The sequence below is a fragment of the Malurus melanocephalus genome, unplaced genomic scaffold, assembly GCF_030028575.1.
Source record: "Malurus melanocephalus ecotype Western Australia unplaced genomic scaffold, MMel_1.1 scaffold_543, whole genome shotgun sequence".
NCBI classification, from domain to species: domain Eukaryota; kingdom Metazoa; phylum Chordata; class Aves; order Passeriformes; family Maluridae; genus Malurus; species Malurus melanocephalus.
In genome coordinates, this window is record NW_026623775.1 from 331,089 (window position 1) to 345,876 (window position 14,788).

A 14,788-nucleotide genomic window follows, 5' to 3' on the forward strand; every position below is an offset into this window, starting at 1 on the left:
AGATGGGGAATAAATTACCCAAACCATCAGGCTGAGTCCTGCTCACAAGTGTTCTCCTTCCAGGTCTCCAGGGTGAGATCTGTGCAAAGCTCAGCTCTTGTGAGACCAGCCTGAGGATTTTCAGCTGTTTGATGCTCACTGAGGTGTGATACCTGTGTGAGGTTTGAGCTGAGCCTTTTCAATCCCTTTCCTATGCCACCACGTTTAACAAATTGTCCTCACTTCGGGAAGCAGATTATCCAGGACTCCCTGATTTCAGGGAAATCTTTGCTCTGCTTTAGTGAGATGTGAGGCAGGCCTGTAAAATCGTTTCTGAGAGGGATTCCCTGAAAAATGTGTGTATTTTATAAATGTGGGAAGGGTTTATTTGAATGCCCACTGTGCAGAATCCAGCTGATTCTGAAATTAAACCTACAAGTGCGCTCATGCCTGAACAGAGGAGAATTAATTCTATGTGCCACAAAGTAAATAAAATTACCCAGATGCCTTCTCATCTAGAGACTGATCCAGATGACTCCTGGGTGATGATCTGTGGGCACCAGCCATGATTTCACATCAGCACCACCAAGACACCTCCCAAGGACTGAACAGCAGTGGCCAGATGGGTTCTGCTCCCAGCCACCCTTAAATATCCTCTTAGCTGACTGGGCCACCTCTTGTGCCAGATTTGTRCCCTCAGAGTGCAATCTGGGTCACTGCTATTAATAACTCTTTCTTTATCCCACTCCCTCAGGGTCCTCCTCGGTTCCTCACACYGATTTTACCCACCCCAGTGTCTCCTCAAGCCTGGCCCAAGGGAAAAGATGGCTCTGCTGAGTTTTGTGCCTGGAAATCTTGATTTAACATCCTGCTTGACCCTTGTCCAGCCACAGGCTCCCTGCTCACTCTGAATTTCTGTCTGAGCTCCCTGGGGCTGAGCTGCTGCTCAGGGTGCAAATCCTAAGGCACAGTGCAGAGCTCTGCTCCYCCAGCCCTTGATTTCCTGATGTGAGTCTTCATTTCACATCCTCCACTTCCTTTTCCCTTCTCCTCCCCCCAACCCCAGGCTTTCTACAACCACAGCAAGCCCAGCCAGTGAATTCCAGGCTTTGTCTTCCCCCCAGCCACCAGCAGCCTGCAGATAACAAAAACAATGATTCAATTTATCTTTATCACTCTCACAGCACAGCAGTGACCACAATCTCCTCACTTTGCCTCTCAAATCATTGAGACACAGAAATGCTGAGATTCTCTCGTGGTTCTCCAATTTGTGCCTGAGCAGCAGAGGGTTACAATTTTCTAATCCCTCCACACCAGGCTACAGACTGAAAGGGCTCCAACCACGCAGGAGCAGAAAAGGAGAATGAATCCCTCCCTGGGARGCATGAAATTTGTGCTGAAAGCACAATCCTTCTCTTCCAGCCAACTTAAAGGRGGGGAAAAGGGGTGGAGTAGATTTTCTTCCTCTTCCAAGCCCTGAATGTTTAGCATATGGGCCATAAAATTTCCCTGAATTGCCAAAGGTGCAGATATTGTACCAAACTGGGTCTGCAGAAACCCTTATAAATCCCAGCTTGGGAAACCTGAAGCAAAATCCTTGTCCAGGCCACAGACACTTGGGTTCTCAGCACTATGGATGGTGCCAGGTTGCTGAGCAGCTTCTTGCCATTTTTTATTTATTTTATTTTTCCTGGGGCTTGCAGCAGCTTCTGCTGATGCTCAGAATCCTCAGTTCTGCTGTGCTTAATGTCATCATTCCCAATGTCAGTGCAGATACAGGACAGAGATGACATCTCCCAGTTTTTTTTCCCAGCATGGTGAGTCCCAGGCCCACCCCAAAGCTGCTCCTGCACTCAGCTGTCAGACTCCCAGCTCAGCAAAAACCCTCTTTTCAAATCTCCTCCCTGCCAATTTTACCTGGATCAGTTCCAGCCGCTGGGAAAAGCCAGTCCAAACCTCTGGCAAGCCCTTTTCTCAGCAATGGGAACTGCATTTCAGCTGCTCTGTAAATCCTCCCTGTCTGTGCTTCATCCCACAGACACAGATCCTGACCCCCTTCTGACTGGAATTTTTATAAATCCATATCCATTTGGTCATTACAGCAAACCAGAACAGGAAAAACAATCAAAAAGGAGAATTTAGTTCTCCTTCCCAGCAGGATCTCACTCACCCTCATGTGTAAGACCCTCAAAGCCACTTTGAGTTTGATTTTCTGACTCCTCTAACAAAGTTATTAAATAAATTTAGTGATTTAACCTTCTGCTTAAGACTCTGTATTGCCATGAAAAACCTAAAACACATACAGGGAGTTCTGTGTGTGCTCCCTCATGAGAAMCAGCAGAGCAGTGAGGAATCCACAGGAAAAAGGAAAGGTGAGCAAAAAAGGATCTGGCCATGGGCTGCAAAGCAGGAACTCAGTGGAGTTGTTGACATCACAAAAGTCAGGCAAATTCCTCACCAAAAATGATAATGAATAAAATGCCATGGATATTTGCTCACAGAAACGGAGCTGTTTTACCCTGCATATGAATTAGGGGAAAAGCAGAACACATGACTTTGTGGGGGAAGGAGTGCTGATGAAAACAGAGGAGAGTCCAAATCCATGGAAAATAAGTCAAAGGATGGGCTTGAGCTTTGCTGAGAGAGCCCTGCAGGACAGGAATTCAGTTCTGTCAGGCACAAAGACCCCAATGCTGCCTAAGGAAGAGTTCAAATCTCCTGGGAGGAAATGCACTCATGGAGGGCACCACGTTCACAGGGAGGAAGCAACACTCAGAGGGAAACCAAGTGCTGTTTTCAGTTCTTTGGTGTTTATATCAAACCCATCCCATTTCAGCACCGGGTGCCACTCCCAGCTGAACTACCTGGACCAGGCTGCAGCCTTGATCCAAGATTTTCAACTGAGTTAAGGAGGAAAACATAGAAAATAAATGGCTGGGGTGGGTGGGGAAATAGGTACTGATTGTTCCTTAAATGCTTTTTTTTTTCTACAATCCAAAAGAAATATAATAAATGCAAAACCCATTTTCCAACAACATTAAAGAGGTAATAAAGTCCAAACAAGGCAGAAGGCCTGGCTCTCATCTAGWAGAGATCAGAAGAACTACAGCTATTTGTAGCAGATGAGATCCATCCCTGTCATTTTACAGTTATTGCAGCTAAAAATCAATTGTTCTTTCTTCCTGAGAGATTTTCTGGCAACCTCCTGCACTCACTATCAGCACTTCTCCCCAAGGAAACTCCCTGTGGATTGCACAGCCCTGCTCCCCCTTCCAAGGCAGGAATACAACAGCCAGGACAGCCCAAGTGTGCTACTTATTCCAAATGATGAACCAACATTGACTCAGGTTTGTAGTTTATCATTAGAGAAAAAAAAAAAAAAAAAAAAAAAAAAAAAGAGTGTATTTTTCTGTGTATAACTCACATCTCAAATAATCTCTGTAAAAAATCAGAAAGCTGAGAACACACCTGGAGGTCAAGGGAACTACCAAGAGTGAAACAACTCTGGGATAAATTCCCTCCACTAAATTTCAGTTRGGCTTTCTTGTCCTTGTTTATTTTGACAGGTTATCTGCAAGGTCACGGGCATAAAAAGAAGAAAATAGTTCTGCTTTTCTCCCACTCCACTCAGAGGGATTCAGTTGCATATGAAGAACTATTCAAAATACTTGTGAAGACAATTTCTTCTGGACAGGAGATCACCATTGCCTGACATTCAGAAATGCTTTGCTGGGGTTTCCAGACAAGGTTAAAGTGTACCAAGCACCAGTTGTATTGTTCCTCTATTTTACTACACACTAATTGGAATATGAAAGCTTTTAAGTAACAGCCAAGAGTGGTTAATGCTCCACCAGATTATTAACTCGTACAGACTACTAATCAAAGATGAAACAAGTGAAATTGCAAATTATATGTAACAGACCTGAGGGACAGAGCTGAGCGCAGTGCTCAGGAATGCTATTCAGCTCAACAGCAATACATTGTCTAAACAGATTTTAAAGAAAATCTTGGGCTTGGTGACTCATATAAGAGTCATTCATTAGTACTCTATAATTTCATCTTCAGCTACAATTACACAGTTTCAGCTGTTTCCYATGAGCAGAAACTTGCTCTCCCATCTCTCAGGTGTCATTCTGGAAGTTTCCTTCCCTCTCAGTGGTTGTCATYCTGAAACATTTAGCACTGGTGCTTATCCTCTGGAAGGATGGGACTGTATTATTTTATTATTATTATCTAAATGTGATCTTCTGTACCATATAAACTACCAAAATGCTGATGGGGTTTATTCTATCCKTCACAGAGTCCTGTTGGGGGATTTYGGAGATTATTTCAATCATCAGCCTGTTCTCCAAGAGCATAAATAAGGCCATTTTTCAGGAGCTGGTTCTGTGTTTAGTTGGAAGAGCTAACCCTGCTTTAAACACTTCCCCAGAAGAAACATTCTCAACATCAGCACCCAGGTTTCTGTGCAGCCTCCCACGGGTCCCTTCTCTCCTGCTGCTGTTTGTTCTCACCGGACCCAGCACGATTCTGTCTCCCCTGCTACGCCCAAGGCCAAACAAAGCCCGTTCCAATCTAGTTAGTGATTAAGAGCCCTCRGTTAATTGGCACGATGGGGACTTCAGACCCGGGCTGATTAGCTGCACAAATTCACTGTGCGCAGACAAAAGGCCTCCAGAGAAGTTCAAACAAGGGCGTGGGTTTTCCTGTTTAATTTCAGCTGCTKAACTGAATTCTGCTCTCCATCGTTCAATATTCTGTGATTTCCATAGCAGGGAAGGGGATGGGAGACACCTCAGTGGTGACAAGGAAGGGAGAGCATTAATTCCCTCCTTAAGCTCAAAAGGTGCTTCTTTGTGTCTGAGTGCTCAAAGGGCAGATGTTAAACCTTCCCAGGAGGAAGACAGGCAATAGGAAACTGTCTTCTTTTTAAAGGATTAGCTGCTGAGTTGGAGGATGATCCCATCCTTCCCCCATCTCCCTCCTGTYGGTGTTTGCACAGCGATGGGAGCTGGCAGTGAGGAGCAGAGGGATGAGTTACCTGTACTACTTCTTTGACCAGAGTCTTGTCAGTCCCAGTTTTGGCTCTCTGCAGGCCACTGACATCCTCTCCAATCCAGGTGATGAGGGCAAACTTGACTCTCTTGCTCATGGCATCGCCGGTGGTGAATCGGACGAAGCCAAACAATCGCACATCGTCTGCAGAGGCAAAAAAAAAAGGGAAAAAGGGGTTAAAACCAGAAACATCCATGTCATTCTCTGGGGTGAGCCTACTGCTCTCCAAGAGCGAGGTTCTGATTGTTACAATGCCAGAATTTGGGGGTCAGGGGCAGCACAGGGGCTCTCCTCATATGCCCTGTGCTTACAAGGCAGCTTTGCCTGTGTTAGCTCTGCCTCTTCTGTTTCCTGAAACTGGCTGGGCTGAACACCCCAAATCACAGTGGAAACGGCTAAAATACAGTCAGCAGGCAGGTCAAGAGCACAGAGCTAACCCCAATTACACACTCAGCCAAATATTCATTGAAAGTCTGGTGAAAAAGGGAAGAAAGTGATTTCCCGGTGTCTCTTCCTTACTGGATAGCAGGATTAGGGTCAGATTTTATAATGTTACCAGAAACAGGCCACTGTGCAAATCTGATCCTTCCCCTCCTTCCACTCAGGAACATTTCTGCCTCGCTTGTGTATGAGTTTACAAGGAGGAGGGGAGAAGAAGGAGCAACAGAAAAATCTGCCATTGCTTGTCCAGGTGTGTTTTCCTACTCCTTCCAAAGCCCTGGAGAGAAAAGTCCCAGATTTCAGAAATATGCTGATCTTTGTTCCACAGCTGCTGTGGTAATTTGGCCTGGGCATTTGTGTCACAACCTTGCAGGCTCTCATCTCAAGGAGTTCCTTCCTCCATCTCCTGGTCACTCCTGGGCCCAGACAGCTGGAAACATTCCTGACCAGATGGACACTCGTGCAATTGTGAAATATTCCTGATCTTCATCTTCTTCATCTCTCAGAGGTCACTCGAGGCCTTTTAGAGATGACTCAAAGCCRAAGAACAAACCTGCAGCTTGAGGAGACTCTTGGTAATCCTGGCTGTGCCTGTTGTGACCAGTTCAGTGTGCCTTGGAGGGGTTGGCTGGGTTGACTGWTTGCCAGGTGAAAATGCAGGCTCCAGGTGAAGGAACGGCTGCCAACACACCCAGCACACTCCCCAGCACCCAGGACAGCCCCAGCAGCTCTAAATTGCTCATCTCCAGAAAAGAAGCTGCTAGAAATCAGTGTTGAAAAAAAAAAAAAAAATGGGATATCCTCTGCTGATGTATCTCAGAGCTTCTTTAACACTTTGATTTGCCAAAGTGTGACTAAAGGCAAATTCTCCTTGATAAAAGAGGAGATTATTTTAAGTCTGGAAATAATCCATCTCTGTTCTCCCTATTTTGTTCTCTTTTCTTTTTTATTTTTTTTGTCTTTGACAGAGCAATACTGGGTAAACTGGAAAATGGATGTAGGTGTGTGTGTGTGAGCCAGCACAGTGCTTAAAACAAACTCCTCTGAAGATTCCAAAATAGAAACAAAGAGAAAGGTCTTAATTCAGAGGAAAGATCCAGATGGATCTTTGGAAGGAGAGAAAGAATCATCAAACAAAACTTCTCTCTCAGTCACCCTGTTCCTGGGGAGTGCAAGAAACACACGTGGAGAGTCGAGTTTCTGACAGTAAATCCTCTTCCCAAGATTGATTAGAGCCATAAATGAAGCGACAGCCAGGAAATACCCAAGGTGAAGCGAGACAGCAAATCCCCTAAGGTTACAATTAACAGATCCTGGAGAGAGCCTGGGGGTTTTCATCCCTGCCCCTTCTTCCCCAGGCTGGTACAGAGCCTGAACACTGCAGTGTGCCCTTTATGATAATGGGAATGGGAAAACAGAATGAATGGGAAGAAACAGTGCTTTTCATAGCAGCACAGGAAGGAAATTCCAGGGATTCCTGTCCCTGGAAGTGTCYAAGGCCAGGTTGGAGCAACCTGGGATGGTGGGGGAGTGGAACCAGATGATCTTTGAGGCCCCTTCCAGCACAAACCATTCTGGGATCGATTCTGTGAATTTATCTGTCATTTATCTTCCATTTGACATCAACCCACAGCTCACTGGCACCAGCAAGGTTTGCTTCTCAGCAAAGAGTTTCAATTCTTGCCCATCTCACTGAAAGCAGCTCCATGACACTGAAGAGAGCCAGATCCAGCAATTCCAGCTTTCATCCATGAGATCAGTGAGTATGAGCAACTCTTACCTCACCACAATCATCCCCARGAGGTTTAATGGGCACCTGAGGGTGGATTTGGGGCTCTGAGTCACCTCTTGAGCAGATTTTCCTGGGGCTGCTTCACTTGTGGGGGCTTGAAGGGTCACACGGCAGCTGGGTCCCTTCTCCTGCTGTCTCCCCATGGAATTTATGCTCCCATGGAAGCAGAACAGGCTCTTCATCTGCCAAATCCTCAGCCCGGTGTATTTAGCACCAAGGTGATGCTTTAAGTCGCTGTGTGAATCGCGGCAGCGTTTCAGCAGCCACACACAAAGCCGGGAGGGAATGTGAATGGAAACCCTGAGCCATTAACACATCTCTGTTCCTAAAAGGGCATCGGGGACCCACCGAGAGGTTTTCAGCACCAGCTCAGCCCGGGTGTAAGCCTCGCAGGTCAAAATCCCCGAGCAGAAGTGGCTGAGTTTCACAATGAGTCTGAGGCGTGTTCCGAGTGATAAGGGGATCAAACGCGAGTTCTTGCACGGTGCCAGATTTCCTCTTTCACAGTTAATCTGTTTTACCCTGCCAGATCCATTCCCCGCACAAGGCATCAGTGCCAGGGGTGCCAATTCCCCAAGAAATCCCAAGGCATTAACATCCACCACCCCCTTCTCGCACAAAACCCCTCCCGGTGGGTTTTGGAATTCGCTGGGAGCGAGGGGAGCGGAAAAAAAATCGGAGAGAGACAGTGTGGATTTGCCCTGAAAGAGGAAATCCTGCCCAGTGCTGTGCAACCCCTTCCCCATCACTGAGCCATGAATTCAGGGCAGAGAGAAGAAAATCACTGATCTGGGGAGAATGGAAATATCTGAGATGTCACAAGATGCAAACAGCAGAAATTAACAGTGTTAATTCAATTAATGCCACTTTCACAATGGCTGGACAAACAATGAGGAGCACAGCGAGGCGTATTTCTCTCCAAATTCTACTTCTTAGTAAAGCAGGATTTTCCAGATATTCTGATTAAGCTGCCCTTAGTTGTCARCAAAGCTGGAAGCCAAGCTACAGAGATTTCCTTCGTGGTCCTTTTTTCCACACGCACCTTTGGTTGCACAGAAAAATTCCCCTTTAGGTGAAAATGCAGTGATTCATCAGTAAGAGATAAATAACTGCAGGAGAGAAACACAGATCACACCTTCACAGTGCTCAGGCTCAGGGCTCCCAATGGCCATGCCAGGGCTGTGCCACCACGAAAACACTGAATCAAGGTCACAGGCAGCCAGGCAGGTGATGCACTGACCTGCTTTTGTGCTCTGCCCACCAAGGAGTTACACAGCACGTGATGGGTTCCACCAGGGTTTCGTCTGTTTGCTTCAATTGGATTAATTTTGGATTAATTTGTCGATTTTCCACCTCTTCAGGCAGTCCCGTGGTCACATGGCTATGAGTGCAGACTGGAATATTCTCCAGCTCTTCCTACACTGTTTTTTCCTCTCAAAGCCCCCACTAAACCTGCAGATCTCATGCAGTGCTGCTTCACTCCACCCTGATGTGGTCATTGGGTCATCTCTGACCCCAGGGCCACCACCACAGTGGCCCCAAACCTTCTCCAGGTGATTTGGGGTGGCTGATGTGAGTGCAGGGACACAGCACACAAAGAAATGACCCCAAAGTGGCTTCTCTGGCTTTCTGTGGTGCAGTGAAGCCACGAGGGCATTGCTGCTATCCCAGTGATAGTCATGGTTTCTCTGCTGACCTGGGTGTGTACTGAGGCACAGAGGGAGAACACAGGGAGCCATCTCTTCCCTGAAGGAAGGAATGGTGGTGTGGGTTGGCCAAAACAAAGGGCAGGCAAAAGGCACAAAGCTCTTCCTTCCCTTCCTTCCCTTCCATCCCAAAGGCAGAGCCACAGCCACGACATTGTCATCAAACACCACAAAACCAAGGAGTCACCATCACTGCAGGCTGGTGAGTTCCTCCCCCCAAAATCCATGAGAATATTCCCTAAATTCCACAGCCAGGGCCAGGCCAAGCACAGCTGCAGAGGGCAGAGATCACCATGACCCTGCCACGAGCACGTTCACACCACAGGGAGGGCACAGGGCCACGGTGACAAATTCCATAAGCCACCCRTGGCCCAGGTCTGCCTTTAAATAGCCAGGAAGGGAAAGCAGGAGAGATGAACWGCAAGGAGGAAAAACAAAAGCAGTAGGAGATTGATTTACAAGGCCCATTTTAGCAACTTAAGATGCAGCCAAATGCAGATAAGCACCTATCTCATTATATGTCCTCGTGTGTTTTTACAAATCTTTCCTACAACCTGAGGTGCCAACGTAACCTTGGTGATCTCTCAGCTCCAAGCTCCTACATTTTCATGTGCAGCCCAGGCTTTCTGGGACAATTAATCTAAACCCCCCCAAAAACTTGTGTTTTTATCAGGAGCTGATTTTATTTCTATTTTCTAATATTTTCTGTCAACYCCAAATGATTTTATAGGGCATTCATTTCAGGCCAGAGATTTTCAGCTCTTCCTGCTGCTGAATGCCCAGTGTGGTTTTGGTCTGATCTTTTCAGACACATGAATAACTATCCCATTTCATGCTGTCATTGCAATTATTTATCTGGACCGGGGCTTTCCAAATAAAAGGCTCATTATTTCTTTTGTCAGAGATGCATTGAAAACAGCTGTTCACATATGGCATGGGGAGGGAAATCCAGCCTTCCGACCACTCCATTGCTTAATGGCAGAATGCACACTAAAAAAAAATGAAATTAAACCACAGACAGAGCCAATGTGATGCTCTGCTGCTTCACAATACACCGAGGCAACATCCAGGGCACTCAGGTATTACTGACACACACAAAAGTTTCACAGGATTTATTTTGGCTGTAATTCATTCTACTCTTCTCAACTACAGCATCACCAGCCTGGTTTTAAGACTTTGAAATTACAAATAATAAAAAAAAAAAATCAAAACCCTAAGAGTTTTCATATCCTTCTGTACAATAACCTTCAACTCTTATCTGTTTGTGGCTTCAAATGCCAGCTCAGCTGTTTTTTTTTTTTTCAAAGTGTACTGGTGGCATGGAGTACTAACCACCAAATTAATGCTTCCTCTGGAGCCAGGCCATCTGCAGAGGCAGGAGCTCTAAGTGGGCAGTAAAATGGATCAGAAGCCTTGAATTAAGTCCTTGTTTAATGCAGAGGTAATCTGTGCTGTTAAGCCCAAGCAAAACAGTCCCCAGCCAGAAGACACAGGGGGTGTCTACACGGGATGTTTAATGACCCTGACACAATAATGTCCTCAGCTCTGCTCTGCAGGCTCTGTGGGTCACACAAGGGCCAGCACGGGCAGTGCTTTGGTCATCAGGCACGACTGCAAGAGGAAGAGCCAGCAGCAGCCACCTCTGAATCACCTGAGGATGTGCCAGTGGCTCAAACCAACCCCCTTGGCTGGRGGAGAGGTGTTCACATGGGGAACAGGACACAGGAGATGAATGCCTGGCTCTAAAACAGACTCTGCTGCCTCCCAGCCAGTGCTTGAGCTGCCTTGTGACAAACAGACCTTGACAGGGACAGCACGAGAGCGGCTGACACGCACAAGCCCAGGGTTCAGGCTGTGTTTGCAGCATCACCCCGGGACCCTGACCCAAAGGGCATTGAAGCAGCTCTGGTTTCCATGTTCCCTTCCTTTAGGGACATGTTCCTGCTGTCCCCAGACAGGGGGAAGGGAAGATGCGATAGTTGGATGATGCTGTTTGTTGAATTTCTCTGCTCTTACACAAAGCTCAGTGAAGAGCTCAGGAAGGAAAGGCCTCCATGCAGGATCTGTGAGATGCAGGGCTGATGTGGGATGTATTTCTGAGAGCAAATAGCACAGGATTGAACCACAGCAGGGCCAGCAGCAGTTCTGGCTCAGCCCTCCGTGCCCCAGCCCAGCCCCTCTGTCCCTGAGCTCCAGCAGCAGCCCCAGAGCRGGGCTGGAGGTGTGCAGAGCTGGTTTCCAGCACAGCCTCCCTCTGCTGCTACTTCCTCTAAAAGAACCTATTTCAGTTTCTCACTTTACCCTTTATCTTCACCCACACTGGCTCCCTRAGGAGGTTTCAGAGTCAGAATGGGCTGGACATGGAAAGGGTTATGGATGGAGGGGAAAAGCAAAAATACAGCCCTGCTATCCACAGCCCCATCCAGCCCCATGATCTTTGTTACTGCACAAGGCAGGACATCCACACAGGCAAATATCTTCCAAACTGGTACAGAAGCCCTTCCCTGCCTCAGAGCCACAGGAATCAGCAGAATGACCCCGCCCGTGCTGGCACCCAACGCCCAGGAAGGGAGCAATGTGCAAGAAAGGTGTTTTTATCAAGAACTGCTGTCAAAGAAGGGGGGACAGGGATGTTTGCAGCTGAAAYAGCTGGTGCAGCAAGTGGAGTGGAGCGAGCTCTTTGCACTCTGAGGTTTTCAATCCCAGCTCCCCTCTCACCTCCAACCACCCAACGATGCTCAGCTCCTACCACAGGCAGCTGCAGCACTTTGTGCTTTTCTCACACAACAGCAATTCAAAACAAGGAAGCCTATTCTGATAYCAGGGCTTTTATAATTTTTATTTATGTTTTCTGAAGCTGATTGCATCGGTAGCAGCTCTACTCCCCTCCAGCAAAATGTGAAGGAGATGGAAGAGACCATGGGAAAAAGATGTAGCAACAGGAAGGAATAATATGTAGCTTTCCCCATCCCTTGCTACTCTACTGACTTTGTTTCAGCAGAAATATTCCAACCAACTCTACTTTCTTCCAGATGGGAAGGAAAGCTCCAACTTCACTGCTGGCACAAGGTTTGATTCCTGACTATGTCTAGCAGGCCAGGTGAAGGTTTGCTGCACAGACAGAGCTCCAAAACTCGCATCTCTTCCTTCCCCAAGTGCTGCACCGTAATTTGTGGGTGGAGGAAGATCCTTCCCAGATCTCAGCCAAGGACCAGGAACCTCAATTTGCCTTTTTTTGAAGCCTCCAACAGCTGTGCTCCAGAGGTGGATTTGAGGACAACTCCTGGGCCATGGKCTGCCAGGGAAYAGCCCTCACCAGGGGCATGYCCAGGGAAAGGGAAAGAAGGAGCAKGGAAAGGGAGCAATGGAGCAGCTCTAAGGGATTTAGCTCCCCATCAAAGGCTATCCCACAAATGCCTTGTATTTATATCTTCCCTTACCAAGTTTATTTCTAMAATACACAAAATTTCCTTTTATTTCCTCTAAAAAATGCTTCAGTATTAGGGCCATGTTTTGCTGCTATGAAGCAAGATTTCCTTAAGCTTTGTCTGTTTGAATAACCTTTTTATAAATAGGGGTTTGGGCCATGGCAGTGATGGCAAGAACACAACTGTGGCCACACTCCAGAGTTCAGTGTGTGCCTCCATCAGTTCTTTTGCTCATCCTACCCAGCGCAACCAATGCCTGTGCTCTGCCAAAGCCCCTCTGCCTGCTCAGCCACTTCATAAAAAGATTCCCTTTGCTGCAGAATGGAGGAGAGGAAGTTCTTAAGGGGATGCTATCCAGGAAAAAAAAAACATTAAAAATCAGCTCAAAAAAAAAAAAAAAAAAAATACATGGACTCTAAAGATGAGCAGAGAAAATAAGTGGGGAGGGCTCTCCTGCAAGCCTCAGGTGCCTGGGGACACTGGAGATGCTCAGTTATGTTGGCCAGGGAGGAGACAGAGAATGCTCTCAGAAACTGAAGTCATTGACCTCCCAAGGGAACCATTAACCACTGCCAGGAGCTTCCAAAGTGCTGAGCTCTGGGATTCCCCGGGTTCCAGGTAATTGCTTTTTCCCTTCTGCTGCCCACTAAAAGGAGTTGAGTGGGAAGGAGCTCCTGCAGGGCAGTGTATCAGCTCTTCTGATACCAACTACAGCARGWYTTTYCTCARTTCTGAGAATTTTCCYTCAAGTTCTCAAGAAMAGCTGGAAAYGACCCTGCTGCCAACATCGTAGCARGACAGCCTAAACCATCTTGATTCCATGGCTCCTTTCCAAGGGTTAAAAYACACTTTTCTCTTGTATCTGTTGATTGATCAGACCAGTCCCACCCTCAGTTAAGCCCCTGGAAGTTCTCCCCTTCCACTCATTAAAGCCCAGCCCTGGGACTCTCAGCCCCACRGTCAGACACTGATATTTCCACAGCCATGGGGCTGAGATGTCCCCAGGAACTGCCCCACCTTGAGGGGGCAGAGACGGCTCCACTCCCCAATTTCTCATTCTAAAAATGCAGGTTAACCATAGCACTTGATAGTACAGTTGAGGCTGAGCAAGGAGGGCTTTGTTTTAATCCAGTATTAGTCAAAAATGCTCCACATCTCACATCACTTGGTGAYATTATTAACCAGCAGCCAAGATAGGAGGAAAACCGAGACAAAAATCAAAACCCGCTCGTGTGAAACTCATTAAAAGTCATTCCCCAATTCATTTTCRTTTCCCCCAGGCTTTGTTCCTCCCCTGAACGTTCCACAACCGGCGGCCCCACAATCGAGTGCCACGTTTGAACCTGGAGCCGCAACAGTTGCGGTTGTGCAACGCCACATCCGCGATTGTTTGCAGGGCTGTATTGTTCCAGCCGAGCTTTGCAATGAGCAGGTTTCGTGCTCTTAAAAAAATCTTTAAAAATCCCAGCAAGCCTTCTCAGCTGCAGTTACTTTAGTGCTACGATTTTCAGAAGAATTTTGGAAGTATTTCATTCCCAGTGATCTGTATGACAAAAATTGAATCGGTTTTGCCCTGAAATGAGGCGACCGTTGCTTATCAAGCGTTTGATCTGGGTTATAACCGAGAAGCGGTGAAAGATTGTGCAAAGAGCGGGGAAAGAGCCCAAAGGACCGTGAGTTTAAGGGTGAGACAAAGGACCCGCCGGACTATGGACTTGAGGARTTGCACTCTGTGGGGCTGGAAACGCGATCCCGCAGGACAGGGCGGGCACRGGGAAGCAGCAGCACTAATCCCAGTCCCCCCAAGATCCCTCCCATCCTTTCCCCCCTTGCACCGGGAAGGGTGGAAAGGGGCCAAAGCACGGAACGGAGCTTACCTGTGCACTTCCTTTTGAAGGTTTCATAGTCTACCCCTTGGTCTCCAGGGACGATTGTAGAGCCATTGTACTTGAACGTCACCCTTCGGGGAGGGAAAGGACAAGGGGAATAACACAGTTAAGARTCACCTTTCGGGATGGGGGAAAGGGAAGGGGAATAACACGTTTAGAAGTCACCCTTTGCAATGGGGGAAGGGAAGGCGAAGAATACATTTAACAGTCACAATCTTTAGGAAGAGAAAGGAGGAGATGGGGAGGAAGAGACCATAAAAAACGCCATCCTTCAAGAAGAGGGGAAGAGGACAAGGGGACAAGGTCTGTAAGAGCCCCCCTTGGCCAGCGGGGAGAGAGGACGGGGAATCGCAGCGCACCGCTGCCCGTCCGGGGGGATGCCGGGGGCCACCTACCAGTTCACCTCGGTGGCATCGTCCCTGACGAGGTTGTACGCCTCCCTGCACGCCTCCTTGTCGATTTTGGTGGCCATGGGCGCGAAGGGGCGGGGGGCAGCGC

General features: G+C 47.5%; 1 protein-coding gene across 1 annotated transcript in view; it reads right to left on the reverse strand.

Moving 5' to 3' along the window:
• The window catches only part of COTL1 (coactosin like F-actin binding protein 1), an 18,082-nt gene extending 3,300 nt beyond the window's left edge, over positions 1-14,782 (reverse strand). Inside the window, exons 1-3 of the mRNA XM_057381974.1 lie at positions 14,686-14,782; positions 14,279-14,361; positions 5,021-5,178 (exon numbers count right to left, since the gene is read on the reverse strand). Coding sequence (XP_057237957.1) covers positions 5,021-5,178; positions 14,279-14,361; positions 14,686-14,762 — 318 coding nt within the window. The 5' untranslated portion in view covers positions 14,763-14,782. The remainder of the gene's footprint in view (positions 1-5,020; positions 5,179-14,278; positions 14,362-14,685) is intronic.
• Positions 14,783-14,788: the final 6 nt, after the last annotated feature.